The 18,563-nt window shown below is 40.2% G+C and overlaps 1 protein-coding gene across 1 annotated transcript; it reads left to right on the top strand.

Moving 5' to 3' along the window:
• The first annotated feature begins 213 nt into the window (after positions 1–213).
• Positions 214–13,717, top strand: LOC122056267 (hydroxycinnamoyltransferase-like). Its single transcript, XM_042618141.1, has 3 exons — positions 214–372; positions 867–1,309; positions 12,446–13,717. Exons 2-3 carry the CDS (start codon positions 899–901, stop codon positions 13,361–13,363), a joined length of 1,329 nt encoding a protein of 442 aa, XP_042474075.1. The 5' UTR covers positions 214–372; positions 867–898; the 3' UTR covers positions 13,364–13,717.
• The last annotated feature ends 4,846 nt before the right edge of the window (positions 13,718–18,563 follow it).

Raw genomic sequence — 18,563 nt, forward strand, 5'->3', positions numbered from 1 at the left:
TAATTTTAATCATTTGCCCAATCCGGTCGCCATCGCCCACCAACTCACAACGCTGACCTTTCAGCTTCTCCGACTTAACTCACGACTCGAGACTCGGTTGCAGATCTCGGCCACGCGATGGCATCGTTAATTCTTTATCCGGATCGCGTCTCGAGTAGTGACGCAGAGTCGGTCGCTTCGGCTCGTCCACCAACCAACCGCACCCACTCTCGCCGTCTCTTCGGCGCGCTCGATCGTGTTTCTCCGGTCCTTCTTTTTTTTGGGTATTTAAGGGTCCCTTGATCCGCTCTGAAACCCAGCTCGCTTCGTTGAGCTGTTTGAATTGATCCGCTTTAGCTTTATCTTCTTCCTCTCACCTTCTGCAGGGCACAGGTGATTTTTGCCCTTTAATCGTGTTGGTTTGGAATTTTTTTTGGTTCTTCTTCTTCTTGTTTTAGGGAGAATGGATCTACGGTTTGCTTTTTCGGGTTGTATCGTCTGTTTTTAGCATAAGATTTGTTTTTTTTTTCCCAAGGAACGAATGGTTTTTCAGCTTAAATTCTAGGCTGCGGAAGTGAGATTTTGTTCTACCATTCTCTTTTGCTGATTGGACGATGGTCCTGTAGGTTTATATATGTTTTTCCCCCTTTGTATTCGTTCTTTTTTTGGCAAAATTTAGCTTAATTTTTTTTATCAAAGATAAAAAAATTGGGGTTTTCCTCGGCGTTCGTCGCCGGATCTTGCGTCGGTATCGAGGAATTGTGCTTCTTGTGGATAAAGTAAAGGGAGATTAGTTTGCGTGTTGAAGTCATGATGTGTATGTTCTTGGTGGTGATCACTGAACGGTTCTGACATGACGATCCGGTCTACCTTTTGGGTATTCGTAGAAGGCGCGTGAAGAGAAATCTTGATTGTAGCCATGGTGGTGATCAACGTGCGGCGATCGACGATGGTGAGGCCGGCGGAGCCGACGCCGCAGCGAAGGCTGTGGAACTCCAACCTGGATCTGGTGGTGCCGCGGTTCCACACGCCGAGCGTGTACTTCTATCGTCCGGTTGGATCGGCGAACTTCTTTGACGCGGAGATGATGCGCGACGCGTTGGCCCGAGCGCTGGTGCCCTTCTACCCCATGGCTGGGCGGTTGGCCCGTGATGAGGACGGACGGATTGAGATCGATTGCAACGGCGAGGGGGTTCTGTTTGTGGAGGCGGATGCAGAGGCGACGGTGGATGACTTCGGCGACTTCGCACCCACCATGGAGCTGAAGCAGCTCATCCCAAAGGTAGACTACACCGAAGACATCTCCGCCTTCCCGCTGTTGGTCCTCCAGGTACTTACCGCATTCTGCTGAATTCTTTTAATTTACCTTCGAGTTGTTATTTTTTTGTGACACCTTGTGATCCAATTTTTGTCATAGTCTCCGTTGCTAATATCCTCCTAAGTTTCCTGTTGATACTTTGTAGCTTTATTTTTTTTTTAGAAAAAAAAATTAAATCTATCCTTTCATTTCTTAAAATTTATAGTCAGTATGTTAACCATTATTCAATGTATTATTCATGTTGCATTTTAGTCTCACATAGGAGGATTTCAGTGCAATATTGTAACATTGTGTTGCAATCCGTGTGCCTCATTCTACTTTAAGAGTTTATTTTTTAGTCCTCTTACACTTAAAAAAAGCTTCTTTACCTCTAAATACAAAGCTATAGTAATTCTAAAATATAATAAGTATCTCGGCTAAGATTATTCCTTCTTATACCAAAATAAATATTGTGCATCGAATGAGCGCATCTGTTGTTACGGCATTCTACTAAGATTCATTTCACAAATTTCTAACATTCATATTAAATATTGTTCATAGGATATTTAGTATTGAAATTGATCTCTCCATGAATGCACAAATATATCTTGATTAAACTTAGAGTTGAATTTGGATTGACACAGTTGAAATTGAACAACATTTATTGTTAAGGACATGAAGAGAACTTAATTAAACCAACTATGGCATCACTTCTCGTTACTACTACTGGTGCTTTGGTGCTTTGGTTGATGTGTCACTTCTTATCCTATCCTCACTTTCTAGTGATTCATCTCCTTCCTTGATTAACGATTGAAGTCAAAGGATATGTTATAGGAAGAGAATTCTTCTTGTCTTGGCAATATTACCCATTGGTGTTTTCCCTCTTCTTCCTTCCTCTCTTTTTAGTGTTTTATCTTCTTATGACTGACAAACAAAATTGAATTGAGTTATAGGAAAAGAAATTGAATACATTGAGATTTACTCATACTAACAAAGAATTGCTATTGGTTGGCGACTAAATTGTTATATTTCAGTTTGTCAGCTAATATACATCAATACTTGAAATCATGTATTTACCCATGTTTAGTTGGATCAAAATAATAGTGATATATATCATTTTAAGATACTGTCATCTCTGATAATGAAAAATGATAAAGTTTATATTAATTAAAATGGACATGCGTAACTTGTTTAATTTGTTTGGCTGATGTTTAGGTATATAATTATACCAGTTTGGTCTTAAAAGGAGTGTTTAAGAATGGTGGTTATCCTGTTGTCGAATATTTAAAAGTCTCAAAATGTTAGGTTATATGTATGTTTAAAGATTGGTGCTTATAGATAAAGTGATTTATAAGAAATAACTTGTTTTTGTGTGGTTGTTGTAGATTAGGTCAGATGTCAATTTTGGTGAAGTTAGATGGGGCTGTCACTGTGAACTCCCTGTTTTCCTTTTATTCTAAGATCTTAAAGGGCCATATACTTTTCTGCTCAAAGTAACTTTCAAGTTGTTGACATTTCAGGAGGAGCAATTTATTTCTTGATAAGGATCTCTTAATTAGGCTGAACTCTTTAAATAATAAAGTTTTAGAAACACACACATGGTGAACCTCCTTGGTTGGCAAGAGATATGGGCATCTCATATATTCTCATCATACATGGATGTGAATGTGGACCGCATGTAAAATGTACGGCCTACCAAACCAATTGTTGAGATTGCGCTGCAACAATAACGAAGAACTGCCGAAGAAGAAATCGAAGAGGAGGAAGAAGAAGAATCGAGAGAGAGCGAGAGATAAGAGAAGACTAAGAAATATCGTGGTTTGGCGATGTGCCTACTCCACAAGACGGCCAAGAACTCTTTATTAGAATTATCTCTCCCCTTTTATGCTCTGTTTACTAGAGAAGACAGATTCAAAAACTAAAGAAAGTTTTCCGCGTGGAAAACTTTTCTCCGTTTATTTCACAAAAGAGAATGGATTTTATATCCTTTCCCTTGTTACTTGTTATAAAATAACAGACGGATGGATTTATAAATCTCCGTTTATTTCACAAAAGAGAATGGATTTTATATCCTTTCCCTTGTTACTTGTCATAAAATAACAGACGGATGGATTTATAAATCCATCCGCTGATCCATTTGTGAACATAATTTCATCCATCCAAAATGAGGCGAAACACATTTCCTTCCTTCCTCGACATGTCTTGCGCGCGTTGGCCTCTATGGCAATGGAAGGATAAGCACCACAGAGTTGTCGGCGTCGTGATCATGAGGCGTTTCATCCTCTTTTGAGCCTTCTTGGCTGTCCGCCACTCCAACACAAACCCAAACTCCTGGAACGCAGACATGGTTGCAAACTTCATCGATTGACTCAAGTTTTATTTGCTCTTAATCTACTTTCGTCTGATTCCTTTTCTTTGGGAGGGAAGATTTTCAAGTTTTATCAATTAGAGAAATTTGTTTAGAAAAAACCAAAGGCGGAGAGCAGTTTGAGGATCTACTGTATTATGTGGTTAATGGCGATTCCAAGATTCTTAATTTCTCATAATTAGCAATCCAATTTCTACATCAATTGTAGGAATCAAATGTTCTATAAGAAGTCATTGCTGCAAGGAATTGATGTAGCAGACATCCATGCGTTGGTGGAAGTGAAGTTAAAGAGAGTGAAGTTGTAGGCATCCATGGAGTTTATGAGGTTGAAGTCGGGCCACTTTACCCGCCCGATGGTGTCGGCGCTGGGACTATAGTTTTTGGAACTCGCCGTAGTAGAGCATGTAGAGCGCAAAGGCACCACTCCACTCTAGCCACTCCATAGGATCCACCGCGTCGTTTATGAAGGACTGCATGACCACTGTGCACAAGTAGACTTTCCACAGAGATGGCGCGCACTATGCAGTTGTAGATGGTGATCCCTGTGGACTATTCCGGCATGGTGCAACCTTGTGCTATGACGACATTAGATTGATCGTGGAGAGGGAGGCACGCATAGAGGTTGTAGTTCTGGAAGATGGCGATAGCATTGTCCAAAGTGAAGTCGATGCTACCGTAGACATCGCAATCGCGGTAGAACTGGCAAAGAGTGTTCTGGTAACCGAGGAAGCTGCAGCGGTAGAAAATTCATAGGTTGGTGCTATTCCACACCATGACCTTCCTTGTGTTTCTTTCATTTTGTCTTCCATCGCTAGGGGTTCTTTTCCCATCTTTTCTTACCTTTGTCCTTTCTTTTCCCTCCCAATAGGGATTTATTTCTTTCCTTACTTTCTTTCCTTCCACAATCCACACCTCCGAGTAAATAGTGCATTAGGGTTACAATGATCCTATTTATACAACCCTATCAATACATGGTATTTGAGATAAAAATACCAAGTAAAACCTAAAAAATCGCTCAACTCAGTGTCTTAGGCACGAGGCACGGGCCTGTCGACTTTCCAGAATGGGGCACACTCGTGCTTGGGCATGCCGACTTTCCAGAATGGGGCATGACTAGTCGTTCCCGAATGTATGCTTGTGCCAGGGCATGCCACCTTTCCAGAATAAGGCACGCCCATGTCGCGCCCCTGGGCACGCCCATGCCGCGCCCCTGGGCACGCCCATGCCGCGCCCCTGGGCACGCCCATGCCGCGCCCCTGGGCACGCCCATGCCGCGCCCCTGGGCACGCCCATGCCGCGCCCCTGGGCACGCCCATGCCGCGCCCCTGGGCACGCCCATGCCGCGCCCCTGGGCACGCCCATGCCGCGCCCCTGGGCACGCCCATGCCGCGCCCCTGGGCACGCCCATGCCGCGCCCCTGGGCACGCCCATGCCGCGCCCCTGGGCACGCCCATGCCGCGCCCCTGGGCACTTCCATGCCGCACCCCTGGGCACGCCCATGCCGTCAAATTCGGACACGGTCAGGTCATTCATGGTCGTGCCTCTTGATCACTAGATATGAATCATCCTCACAATCTCCACCTTGGCGAGTATCTACTCCTTTGGAGAACCACGAGTGAACTCCACTTGGAATGCCTAGTCTGGGCTGCCTCCCTCTAGCAACTAGAGAAATGGATCAAGTTCAAGCAATGCTTGAACTTCTATGTGGTAATTGACTTTGTCAATATATTTGTAATGTTTTTAGAAGTGTGGACCTTCTCAAGTAGTATTTTCCTTGAAAAAATCAGCTCCCTGATTCTGTGAAACCTCACATTAATACGCTTGGTCTTATCATGATACAATCAATTTTCACCAAATAGATTATACTCTGGCTATCGCAATACGACTCTACTCCATCTTGTTGAACACCTAATTACTGACCAAACTTGTAAGCCATAATGTTTCATCGCATGCTTCAACTACTGTTATATACTCTGACTCAATAGTGGACAATGCAACTATAAGTTGTATTATGAACTTCCAACAAATATGTCCTTCTGCCATACTGAACACGTACCTCATAGTAGACCTTCTGTCATGTATATCTCCTGCATAGCTTGCATCCATATATCATGTAACTGAAGGATTACCTTGTCTACTGAACTCAATGCTATAATCTATAGTATTCCTCGAGTATCTAAAAATCCACTTGACTATATCCCAATGTTGTCGACCAAGATTTGAAAGAAATTTGCTCATCGTACTAACAACTCACTCCAAATCAGGTCTTGTGTAAATCATGATATATATTAGACAACCAACTGCACTGCATAGGAGGAACCTTTGACATGTCTTGGATCTCTTCATCCATCCTTGGTCACTTTGTAAGAGACAATTTGAAATGATGCGCCAGAGGTGTACTTACAAATTTTGCATTACCCATGTTGAATCTGTCCAATATCTTCTCAACATAGCTCCGCTGAGATAGACATAATCTTCTAGAGTCTGTCTCTATGTATCTCTGTACTAAAAATCTTCTTGGCTGCACCCAAATCCTTCATGTCAATTCCTTGTTTAGTAGGTTCTTTAATTTAATGACCTCCTTCATTCTCTTCGCGTCAGCATATCATCCACATATAGTAACAAGAAGATGAGTGAATCATCATCAAGACTCCTCACGTAAATGTTGCAGTCATACTCACATATTGTGTACCGCTGTCTTGGAGATTGCTTGAACCCATAAAATGACTTTTTCAATTTACAGACTAAGTGCTCTTCCCTAAGCTGACTAAAACCTTGTAGTTGTGACATGTAAATCTACTCCCCCAAATCACCATGAAGAAACACCATCTTCATATCCATTTGCTCCAACTGCAAATCATGATGTGCTACCTAAGGACAACACCACCCTGATAGATGTATGTCTAACCACCGAAAAAAATATCTCATCATAGTCAATCTCTTTCTCTGTGAGTAACCCTTCACGACTAGTTGTGCCTTAAATTTCTCCTCCTTTTCTAAAAGGGCTTCTTTCTTCTTGTACACCCACTTGCATCCTATAGCCCTCTTCCTTCAAGAAACTCCACTAGATTCCATGTTTGGTTCTTATGCAATGACTCTATCTCCTCTACCATAGTACCCATCCACTTGTCCTTTTCTGAACTATGTACTGCTTTCTAAAAAGTAGTAGGATCTCCGCTGCTAGTGATAAGTGCATAAGCAAACCAAGTCCTCAAAACCATACCTTATAGGTGACTTGATTGTACGTTTGCTCTTGTCTCCAGCAAAACGATGTAGCAGAAAGGATGAATATGGTATAATCAACTTGAGACATCGAGCTTTCTCGATTATACCCTATTCATCCTTTCTGCTACATCGTTTTGCTGTGGTATCTTACGAAGTGTCTCTTGATTCTATGTTCCTCACAAAATTCCTGGAATTTTGAATCTGTGTACTTAGTACCATTATCCAACCTAAGGCATTTGATCTTTCTTCCTGTCAATTCTGTACTTCAGTTTTTCAAAACTTTAACATTGAGAAAGTTTCTGTGAGTAGTCGTTAATGAAACACAAAAATTATACTTGTCCTTTAGGAGATGCTACATTGGCTGGTCGAGAGATCCGCATAAACATAGTGTATAATTCCCTCCGTCTTGTGTGTGGGACTGTCTTAAACTGCACTCTGCTTTGTTTTCCTATAATACAGTACTTGCAAAACTCAAGTTTTCATATTTTGACACCCTTCAATAAATTTCGTTTATGAAGCTCTAGTATCCCACTTTCACTCATGTAACCCAGTCGTATATGCCACAAGACTGCCTTATCTATAGCGGCATCTCCACTTGCAATTGTAGTCCCCAACAATCTGTATGTGTTTCCTGCTAGTTTATGTGCTTTCATCACCATTAGAGCACCTTTACTAACCACAGACTTGTAATAGCAACCGCTATCATCCAGCGTGCCCAATGAAATCGGGTTCTTCATCAGATTTGGCACATGTCTAACATCACCCAACATGCTGATCACACCATTAAACATCTTGATTCTAACATTCCCTATTCCAATAATGGTGTAGGATGCATCGTTATCCATCATAAACCTGAATTCACCAACTTGTAGGTGTCAAACCAACCTTGTTAGGCATCTTGTGATAGGAACATACTGAATCCAAGATCCAAGATCCAAGATTCTGTCGATCGCTTTCAGCTTGATGAAATTGAAAACATATCACATCACCACTCTCTAAATTTTCTTCTTCCATTATGTTTGCATACTTCAATGAACCATCTTTACTCTTGCATTGGCTTTCTTACTCTGCACAATCTCTCTTGATATGACCTTTTATCCCATACTTGTAGTACATGATCATCTTCTTCTTTCTCGATTTAGATCTGACTTTATTTTCATTGCTCGACCCATATCGAGTCTTGCTCCTCCCACGTTGTTGGTTACTTCTCATCATAAGTCCTTCACCTTGCAAATTCTCATCGCTAGCTTTCTTCTGTTGATGAAAATCCAATAGCGCACTTGTGCCCTCCTTTAGCTTGAGGGTTTTCTTTCCCTACATTAGAGTTGTAACCAAATTCTCGTACGTAGGAGACGATGGTAGAGAATTCAACAATATCAGCGCCTTGTCTTCATCTTCTATCTCCACATCAACTCGTTTTAGATGACTTACGATTTGGTTGAAAATGTTGATATGTTAGCTCAGATCAGTGCCTTCTGACATCTTAAGTGTGGACAATTTTTTTGCTTAATATAGAGTTTGTTCGTTAAAAATTTGGACATGTAATGACTTTTCAGTTTCTACCAAAGTGTCACTGGTGATTCCTCGTCCATAATGTGATATTCCTCGTCCATAACGTGATACATTGCGTCGTCCATTAGATAAAGCCTAATCGTTGTCATCGTCTTTGCTTGTAGTTCCTCCCAATTTGACCTTTCCATCACTTTCAGTTTCTTTTCGCCTAGCCCTTCGCCATGCCCTGTTACACCAGCAGATCTTTAACCCTCTGCCACAATCCGAAATTTCCAGTTCTGTTGAAAATTTACAATGTCAAATTTCGTAGAAGAGATCTCATACATGATGCCTTGGTTCTAATACCACTTGTTGAGATCACACCGCAAAAATAGTGAAGAATCGCTAAAGAAGAAATCGAAGAGGAAGATGATGAAGAATTGAGACAGAGTGAGAAAGAAGAGAAGATGAAGAATTATTGTGGTTTAGCGATGTGCTTTATAATAATTATCTCTCCCCTATTTATATAGCCCTAGCAATATATGATATTTCAGACCAAAAATACCAAGTAAAATCTAAAAAGTCGCTCAACTCGGCGTCTCCGGCACGGCCAGGCCGTGCCCCTGGGACGTCCGTGCCTAGGTGTGCCGACCTTCCAGAATGGGCACGGAAATGTTGTGTCCTTGGGCACGCCTATGCTTGGGCGTGCCACCTTTCCAGAATGGGGCACAACCATGTTGTGCCTCTGGGCATGCTCATGCCTGGGTGTGCCACCTTTCTAGAATCGGGCATGACCATGTCGTGCCCTTGGGCATGCTCATGCCTGGGCGTGCTGACTTTCCCGAATGGGGCACGCCTGTGCTTGGGCATGCCCGAGGGAACCCTCAGATCCAGACACGGCCTCGCCCAGGCAGTGTCTGGTGGCACGACCATGCCTCTTGATGACTAGATAGCAGCCATTCTCAACACCATAATTACTTGCAATGTCATTTAGTTGACTGCCATTACCAATTCAGCCTACTTATCTAAGTAATTTACTTCTCCTACAAGTTAAATGGATTATGAATTAATGGTTCAAATGTTTCTTCTATTATTTTCTTGGTGCAGTTAGGCCATTCAGAACATGAGCCAAAATCTTCACTCATGAACTACTTCACCCCTATGATCCAATCAACTTTAGAGTCGATAGATTCTTGTTTGAGAGTGATTCATCCTTTCCTAAATGCAGCATACATATTCATTGTAGTGCACTCTTTAAATGTGCTTGTTTCCCTTCTCACTTATCGTGATAAATCTTTGTCAAATAACTCCCCCCCAAAAGAAGGCGTTATTTCTCAATCAGTCCTAAGCACTCTCGATCCTTTTCTTGAATCTGTTTGTGGTTCAAGATAATAGAAGATAAATAGACGCATTTGATTGCACTAACAGTAATGGTCCTTGTAATGACTGAGGGGGTTGAAGACCAAGAAATGAGTGATTTAGATTGTAGATGCAAGGTCAACTATGTCAGAACCTTGCATTATTGTTGAGGAACACATTACTGAATTGGGTGGAGGGTAAGACATTATAACTACTCTGATGGTTGGCAGTCCATCCCTGAACCATTTGGCTGCCTATGCCTTCACTGGGGACTAGTGGTACCAAACACATGCTATTTGGGAAACTGATGTTCATGCTTACCAAGTATGAGCTGATCTATTTTGTTTCTATTTAGAGTTGCTTATTAATGGGATTTATTTTTTGATAGGCGAAGTAGGTTTTCTCTTTTCAGGTGTCAGAATTATTCTTGTATATATTTAATTTATCTGAAACTAGTCCTCTGAGCCTAGAATTTTTCTCTTAGTGACAATTTTTTTTTAAAAAACTTAGTAAGTTAAGGATTTGTCTGGTTTTATGTGCTAGAAAAATTTAATTTACTTGTTCAATTGATGAATAATGGCATTGGTCGTTTGTTGCATTACAAGGGAAACAACGCTCTTTATTCCTTTGCTTTCACATGTACAGAAAATTTTACTTTTGATAGTTGCTATGCATGGTCTGTCTAGATACAAACTTCGCTTGCCACACATGATCTATGATAGCCTTAAAACAAAATACAACATCAAATCTAACTAAAATGCATACCTCAAAAGTAAACAGTACACCTTAACTGCCTGAATGACACTTGCATTTGGAGGTCAAAGAAGTCTAGAAAGTGAGTGCAAATCGTGAATAGGTAAATAGGAAAGTTTTACATAAATTTAATATTAATTAATAGATCAAGAGAAAAAAAGATCAATAAAAAATTTCATTATCTTTTTAAAGATCTCATTTATGATCTTTCATTTTAATATAGATAGTCCATTATTATTTGCATTTCTCTTATTTATCATAAATTAAAGTCAACAACTATTCTTTTTATTTATTACCCATTTTATCTCAAAATAATACACTTTTAATTATCATCTTTTAATCATCACCAATAAATATATCATCATTAAATTTATCACCGATAAATCCATTTAGAAGTGAATCACTTGACTAGTGTAATAATGCTCATATGAGCTAAAGTCATCACTACTGCATACAATGATATAGTGTCATCATGCAAATAGAAACTAACTATTGGTGACATCATGCTATCACAATTTCATGTGGTCGGGTGAGTATTCTAATAAAAGAAGGTTCGAAGTTTTCACTTTTTATAATTTATATTCATTTGTATTTTACTTTGAATGTTTTTTTACACCATTTATTTCACCTTGGAGTCACATTTTTAGTAGTTAGTTTAAGGGACTAATCTATGTTATCACTTGGTAGATTAGCAGCTGGTCCTGACATAGGATTATAACATCAGAAAGCTACATAAAACAACATATAACATGGGAAGGAAAGAAGTTTAAAGATAGACAATTAACAAAAGAAGAGTAATCAAAGTATCAATTTTAAAGTTTTGAAAACAAACTTATCTCATGCTACACTATATCATTGCACCTAGGTGGTGAAACAAGAGCACAGATCTCCTGGACCACTTTTTTGTGGTCCAGGGGATGTGCCACTCGCATTTGCGGTCGGATCACGGCCGCGATCCAACCGCAAATGATTGCGATCCCTTTTTGGGTTCACCGTCCCCACCAGGTTATAGTTTTTATTCGGAGCGGACGACTGGAGGCCGCCCGAAGGCCTCCGGTGGTGGATAAGTGGCCAGGTTACTGGGCGCCGAGCGAGGGTGTCCTCCGAGCTGCCTCCGACCGCCCGCTCCGAATAAAAACTATAACCTGGTGGGGACGATGAACCCATGAAGGGATCGCAATCATTTGTGGTCGGATTGCGACCGTGATCCGACCGCAAATGCGAGTGGCACATCTCCTGGACCACAAAAAGTGGTCCAAGAGATATTGCCTCGTGAAACAAAGTCTAGACATGTTTTATGCAGTACTTGACACAATTAAGAGGGATTAAAGTTATCAAGAAGTCTTTTGTGTTAGTTTAATTTGATTTTTTTTTTCTCAAAATTTTTTCCAAGTTTTTAGGTGTGTCTCGATTTTTTATTTTTTCTGAAATGAAGTAGAATATTTAATTGTGTAAGATGTAAGCTCTAAGTATATGTATGAAACTTGGTTAATGGAAGTAGAAAAACTAAAAAATTGACCTTAGCCTGAATTTAAGCCCGAAACACAAATTAGGACCCAAAAAGTGTGACATTTCAAATAAGATGAGTTCAATCTGCTACTTCTTTTAGAGGTTTAAAGTACACAAACTATATGTAATTGAACTTTGAGATGTTAAAAAGTATGCTTTTCCTAAATTGCCATGTGTTGAATCAGCAATTGTCATTCCTCGGTTGTAATCTCAAGCTGTGACATTGCCCCAAGCATATTCTGTATAGGCTAATCTTGTAGGCTGTGATTCTCTTATTGTCATCTACCAGTCCCGCCCGCATTTTGTGTTTGTTACTAGTTTGTCATAATCAGGATTCTATTATCCATTATATTTATGTCATAGTACTTTGTGTTTGTGTTTATTTACTTTTTAATGATTTGTCAACTTGTAATTCCATTTGTATCGATAATCATGACTTATGTGACTATATATTGTTTACGCAGGTTACACACTTCAAGTGTGGTGGTGCAGCTTTGGGTGTTGGTATGCAACATCATGCAGCTGATGGCTTCTCTGGCCTTCACTTCATCAACTCTTGGTCCGATGTTGCCCGTGGCATAGGCATCACTATCCAACCATTCATCGATCGAACCCTCCTCCGTGCTCGTGACCCACCCAACCCCTCTTTTACTCACATTGAATACCTGCCCCCTCCTTCCATGAAGGACTCTCTCCCTTCAAACACCATGCCCCCAACCATTAACTCAGCCAAAAGCTCAAGCTCCACCACTGCTGTCAACATCTTCAAGCTCACCCGAGAACAGCTTAACCTCCTCAAAGCTAAAGCTCCGCCAGGTGGTAACTACAGCACATATGTCCTCCTTGCTGCTCATGTATGGAGGTGTACATGCATAGCGCGTGACCTCCAACCAGACCAGATGACCAAGATGTACATTGCAACTGATGGTCGGCAGAGAATACAACCACCACTTCCACAAGGCTACTTTGGGAATGTGATCTTCACAGCAACACCCATTGCACCAGCAAGCGAGGTGGCCTCTTCGGAGGGTGGTCCTTCCCCAGCAGCCAAGACTATCCTGGAGGCTTTGTCGAGGATGGATGCCAGCTACTTGCAATCAGCATTGGACTACCTAGAGATGCAGCCGGATTTGGGGGCTCTGGTCAGGGGTGCTCACACATTCAGATGTCCAAACATCGGGCTCACTAGCTGGGTGCGTCTACCAATCCATGATGCCGACTTCGGTTGGGGTCGGCCAATTTTCATGGGTCCAGGTGGCATCGCTTATGAGGGTCTATCATTTGTCCTGCCAAGCCCCACTGGGGATGGTAGCCTCTCATTAGCCATCTCCTTGCAGCCTGACCACATGCTAAAGTTCCAGAAGCTCATCTATGATATCTAAACCTACGAGATTGTTGGAGTAGTGGGAGCAAAACTTGAACTGTTTTTTGTTTTTCCTCGGATGGAAGTTCCAAAGGTGTCTGTGTTGTTCTGTGATGGATTCTTGCTATATGAATTCTTCTGCAATAGGTTGTTTTTATTGTATAACTAGTATAGGGTCAAAGTTTACACCGAAGGAAAGGAATCAATGTCAACTTTCAGCATTAATTCATACTTCAAAGTACCAACTACCAACTGCAGATGTACCAGTATCCAACAACCATACTTGAAGGTTGTCATTCATCACTTGAAATACTGAAGCAAATTGTTACCTTGTTTATCATTTATATACTATTTATTTCAGGGTTTAAGAACACTACTTGTTGCCTAAATAATTTTAACTTATTTGGACCTTGAATGTTTTTGTATTCTAATGCCCTTTCCTGGTTTTTGAAAGTAACATGATGTTTTCATGTACAGAAATCTGCGTCTATGAACTTTATGTGATTATAATGGCCATTGTTCTTGCACCAACTGGCCCTTTCCTGGGCATGTTGAACCATCTTTTTACAGAGCAGTTACACCACCAACCAAATAGAATGAGGGGAGTTATGAGATGGTCATTCTTTTTTTTCTCACTTAGAATATAGGATCCTGGATTATGCAGCTTCAGTTTCTTTCTGATGATGGCATTTGATGAGTCTCTCTCGACTCTAAAATGGGATTTGCTGATACAGCTTCTGCCGAGTTCAAGGTGAAATTAATCAGTGAAGATTAAGTTGACTTTTCTTCAGACAGAAATAACAAAAACACATCTTCAAGTACATAATGAATGGAAAGATTTGAGGTGACACATGAGAGGTTGATATACAAGTACAAATATGGATTGCATGCTCTTGTCTCATATCTTCCTCCTGATCGTGAAGTTCGAGATGATTCGACGAGGCTGAATGGCTGAATACTGCAAAATGCCGTGGGCGATTGAAATTCACAACTAATTAGTTATCTGCATGCTCTTGCTCGTGTGGCGCGTAAGAAGACAAACCACATGCAAAAGGTGTCTGTAATATCAATTAGTCGGGAAAAATGTCTCTTTCGGGAAAATGAAACACGCCCTATTCTAAAATTTCTACACAACTATCAAATTATTTAAGATTGTTTTAATATTGATCAAATATTATTATAATAGTTTTATTTAAAACTACTTTTAATATAGGATAATTTGATTAAAATTATTATATATAATGTCAATTAGTTGAATTTTGACTAAAATTATTATAAGAATGTTAGAATAATAATATTTTTAAAATAAAAAAGAGTAGTCTCTCTGATATATATATGTTTTTTAAAATAGAGTTTTATTCAACAACAAATGTTTCTTTTGTTGTTGGATTTTACTTATAAAATAAAATTTTCACAACAATAATATACAATCCAACCGATAATAAGTGAATAAACTATTCTATAGTACTATTAGTAAAAAATTTACAAGAGTAATAAAGAAGACCAGAGTTTAATCTTAAATAGGATGAATATTTTAACGGTTGATTAATTATGCCCTAGACTAATGCCGGTGAATTAGGAGCAAAGTCATGTATCCCCAAATTAGTTCGAAGTTCAAAAAACTAGATTATATATATATAAAATGCACCTTTCATCTGCATACACAATTACTCGTTTTTCCTCTCCTCCCATATAAGATGGTATCAATTTCTACACAGCATTAAGGTGATGTTCATTTCTACAAAATAACACTAAGATGATGCTAATTTATACAAACAAGTACGAAGATGTGGTGCTGGTTTGTAGCCGTAGTACTAGTTTGTAGAAATCAGATTCACCTTGGTGCTGATTTCTATAAATCAATACTAGTTTGTAGTCTTAGTGCACCACTTAATGCGGGTTTCTATAAACCAACATCAAGGTAGTGCTGATTTGTAGAAATAGTGTTGATTTCTATAAATCGGTATTGGTGCTGGTTTCAATGGCAAAGCCAAGTGAAACACTACTCGGGCTGTAGCCCGAGGCCGTTTTTTGTAAATTTGTAGTTACAATTTAATTTTTTCTTTTAATTTAGCTTGGGGTACATTTTTTTTAAAGTTTACAGTTTAGATGGCATCCAAATCCAACGAAGAGAGAAGGAAGGGAAAAAAAAAACAAAATCTCTCTTTTTTCACATCTGCCTGGCATCCCAATCCAACAAAGTAAGAAGGAAGGAAAAAAAAAAAAAAAAAAAAATCCCTCTGTTTTCACATCTGCTCGATTCCTTCTACGGTTCTACCTCTCTACCCTGCTTGATTTCTTTTTGATTCTTCTTCTTGCTCTTCACGTTTCGCTCCTCTCTCGATTGCCCGCTTGCCCGAGCTACACCATCCTCAAGGAAGTCATCTTCCTATTCACCGAGAATCCCCACATCTTGTCCTCCCTCTTCATCTCTCTCTTCGCTAGCTCCCCCTTTTTCTCTGCCTTTGAGTTTTCCACCTTCTCCTTTTTCGTCAGAAACTTCGCCGCTTTAGCTACCAGTCCACCACTAACCCCAGGAGCTCTGCCTACTCTGAACTCCTCTACCGGCCAGGTAGAAATTTTTTTGAAGAATTTTTTTTTTTTTTCAAATTTAGAGATTTTTCTATGTGTTGCATTCAATGGCGGAACGAGGAATTGAGTTCTACTCGGGCTAAAAAATTTTAATAAAAAAAAACGAGCTGAAGCCTTTGACATTGAGACACTTAGATTCCAGATGATAACTGCTAAAAGCAATGAGATTGAAACTCTTATCACTAGAAGTTGCATTTCATTTCCCTTGCCTCCATAAAAGGTAATCGACTCAGCATTTTCATGAACTCTCACGAGTCCATATTGGAAATCTACTTCTTTCTTCTTGCATAAATTCAGAGTGACTAAGCCCTAAGTAGAATGGCAGTGTGTGTTGGGAGAACATAGAGTGTATGCAATAAAAGTGCAAAGTGCTAAAGTGAACATAGGAAGCAATTGAGAAAATTTACCTTACTAAAAAAACTTAAAGGTTGTATCGCCAAGAGAGTAAACAAAAAATGTATAACCACCACATCAGTGCCCCTTGAGTCGGTTTCACGGATATGGAGGGAGATAAATATAAACACATAGTTGAAAGCGCATGATAAACCAAGAAAGTAAACAAGAAGGGCTCCATTGTGGATGTGGCGAGAGGGAGCTCCCTCAATTTCGAAAAGAATTGGCTCCCAGTTTTGGGAGCCACTTCTTCCCTCCTTTTTTTTATTTTTATTTTTTAATTAAAATAAAAATTTAATTTTAATTTAAAAATCAATAATTTTTTTTATTTAGGTTATTTGATGTAATGTAATTTATTTTTAATTATTAATATTATTGAGTGGCAATTTGTGAATTTAAATTTTATTTATATAAAAGGTAAAATATAATGAAAAGTATGAGACTTCTAAAGGAGTTGTTTAGAGTTTTTTTTTTTTTTTTAATAATGGAGAGATATATAGGGATTTTTTACTTTTGATGTGACGATGCTATGACTCTTTGATAGTGGAGAGATATATAAAGATTTTTACTCTTAATTATCAATAATTGATTGAGATTGACTACTTATTAAAATAACATTGCATGTAGGAACTTGTTGATCCTGTCTGAAATCTGAATCAGATGAAGGTCTGGTGAGCTGTTACTGGCATTGACGGAGGGGCGACTGAGACACCTTTCTCGTATATGCTTCCAAAAATGGACTCCCACGTGGTGTTGACAGACGACGATGACTGAGCCGGCAGTACCTGAGCTCTGTGTATACTCAGACAAGCACACATGCGTTAGAGGCCAGAAACTAGGTAAAAAGTCCCCGGAGCAGGCCCTCTGACGCTCAAGTCGGGTACTTTTTCCCTAGAAGAACAATGTACGAAGGAGAAAGAAAGTAGAACACAAGTACAAATGTGCGAGAGAGCGTACTTGCATGAGGGAGAGGATCTCCCTTTTTATATGACCGTGCGTACCTTCTGGAGCTTGACCGATGTTAGAGAATGTCGGATGTTAGGCCTTGTCGGGTGATAGAGTACACGTGACATCCTCTTGTAGCCTGAAGGAAGGTTCCATTCGCAGGTGACTGCAGACCATCGAAATATTCCCTGACATTTAGCAGTTATTCTCTAACAGACGGTTACGATTCCCTGACCTTGTTGTCTTGTAGCGCTTTCTGTCCCGACTAGGAAGGAATAGGGCAGCCCAGGATGATCAATCGGGTATAACACTTGGCCTAAACCTTGAGGGGCCAGGGCCATGGAGAGATCGTCTAAGTGCTGGCCGGGAGTTAGCTGACCGGGGGTTTTAGCTTATTGAGAGCACCGTGCCTGAGTACGGCCAGGGTGTGATAGCCTAACCCGTCAAATCCTGGTCAGGTGTCATCCGACTGTCTACTCAGGTGTCTCAGATCTGGAGTTCCGGTCTATGGGAACCTGATCGGGAATCAGGTTGCTGATGTCGTTCCCTAGCCTTGCTTCCTCTTTACATACCAGTTGACTGCCACGTTCTTTTAACTTCTGACTGCCACATCCTCTTGACTTCTGACTGCCACATTCCCTTGACTTCTGACTGCCTCGTCCTCTTGACTCTTGACTGCCAAGCTTTATCGGACCCCACTGTTATGCACCTTATCATAAGCCTCCCCCCAAGTCTAGTCGAAGGAGGCTTGAGTCCTACTGACTAGACTCAGGCTCTAGCTTACTTGTTCCATCATGACGTCTTCCACCATGACGTTCTTAAATGCTGCTCCTTTCCCCAGATCCTCGGGTATATCACCCAATCCACCTCGAGAGAAGGACCTCACCAACCCTTTGAAACTGACTCTTCACATCTCCCTCTTTAAAAAGGGCTGAGTCCCCCCACACCATCATACTTTTATTGCTGACTTCTTCTGACCATGGGCTCTACCTCTGAGCTTGACGAGGTATCACCTCTACACCAACAGCTAGCCCATTTGACTCAACTACTCGCCCAAAAGGACACTGCTTTAGCAGAGATGATGTAACACCCCAAATTTCATGATTTGGAGTCCCAAAAGACCTTATTAAAATCTAGAAATGCTATAAAAAATTCTAGAGATTTTTAGGAATTTTTAGAATATTTTTACGTAATTTTTGAAGTTTGTTTGGTATTTTTACCAAGAGAAAGAAGTTTAAAAATATATATATATATATAAAAGTGTTAAAGCTGGGTTTTGAACCCAAGAG

The sequence above is a fragment of the Zingiber officinale genome, chromosome 3B (assembly GCF_018446385.1).
Source record: "Zingiber officinale cultivar Zhangliang chromosome 3B, Zo_v1.1, whole genome shotgun sequence".
In the NCBI taxonomy this organism is placed as follows: domain Eukaryota; kingdom Viridiplantae; phylum Streptophyta; class Magnoliopsida; order Zingiberales; family Zingiberaceae; genus Zingiber; species Zingiber officinale.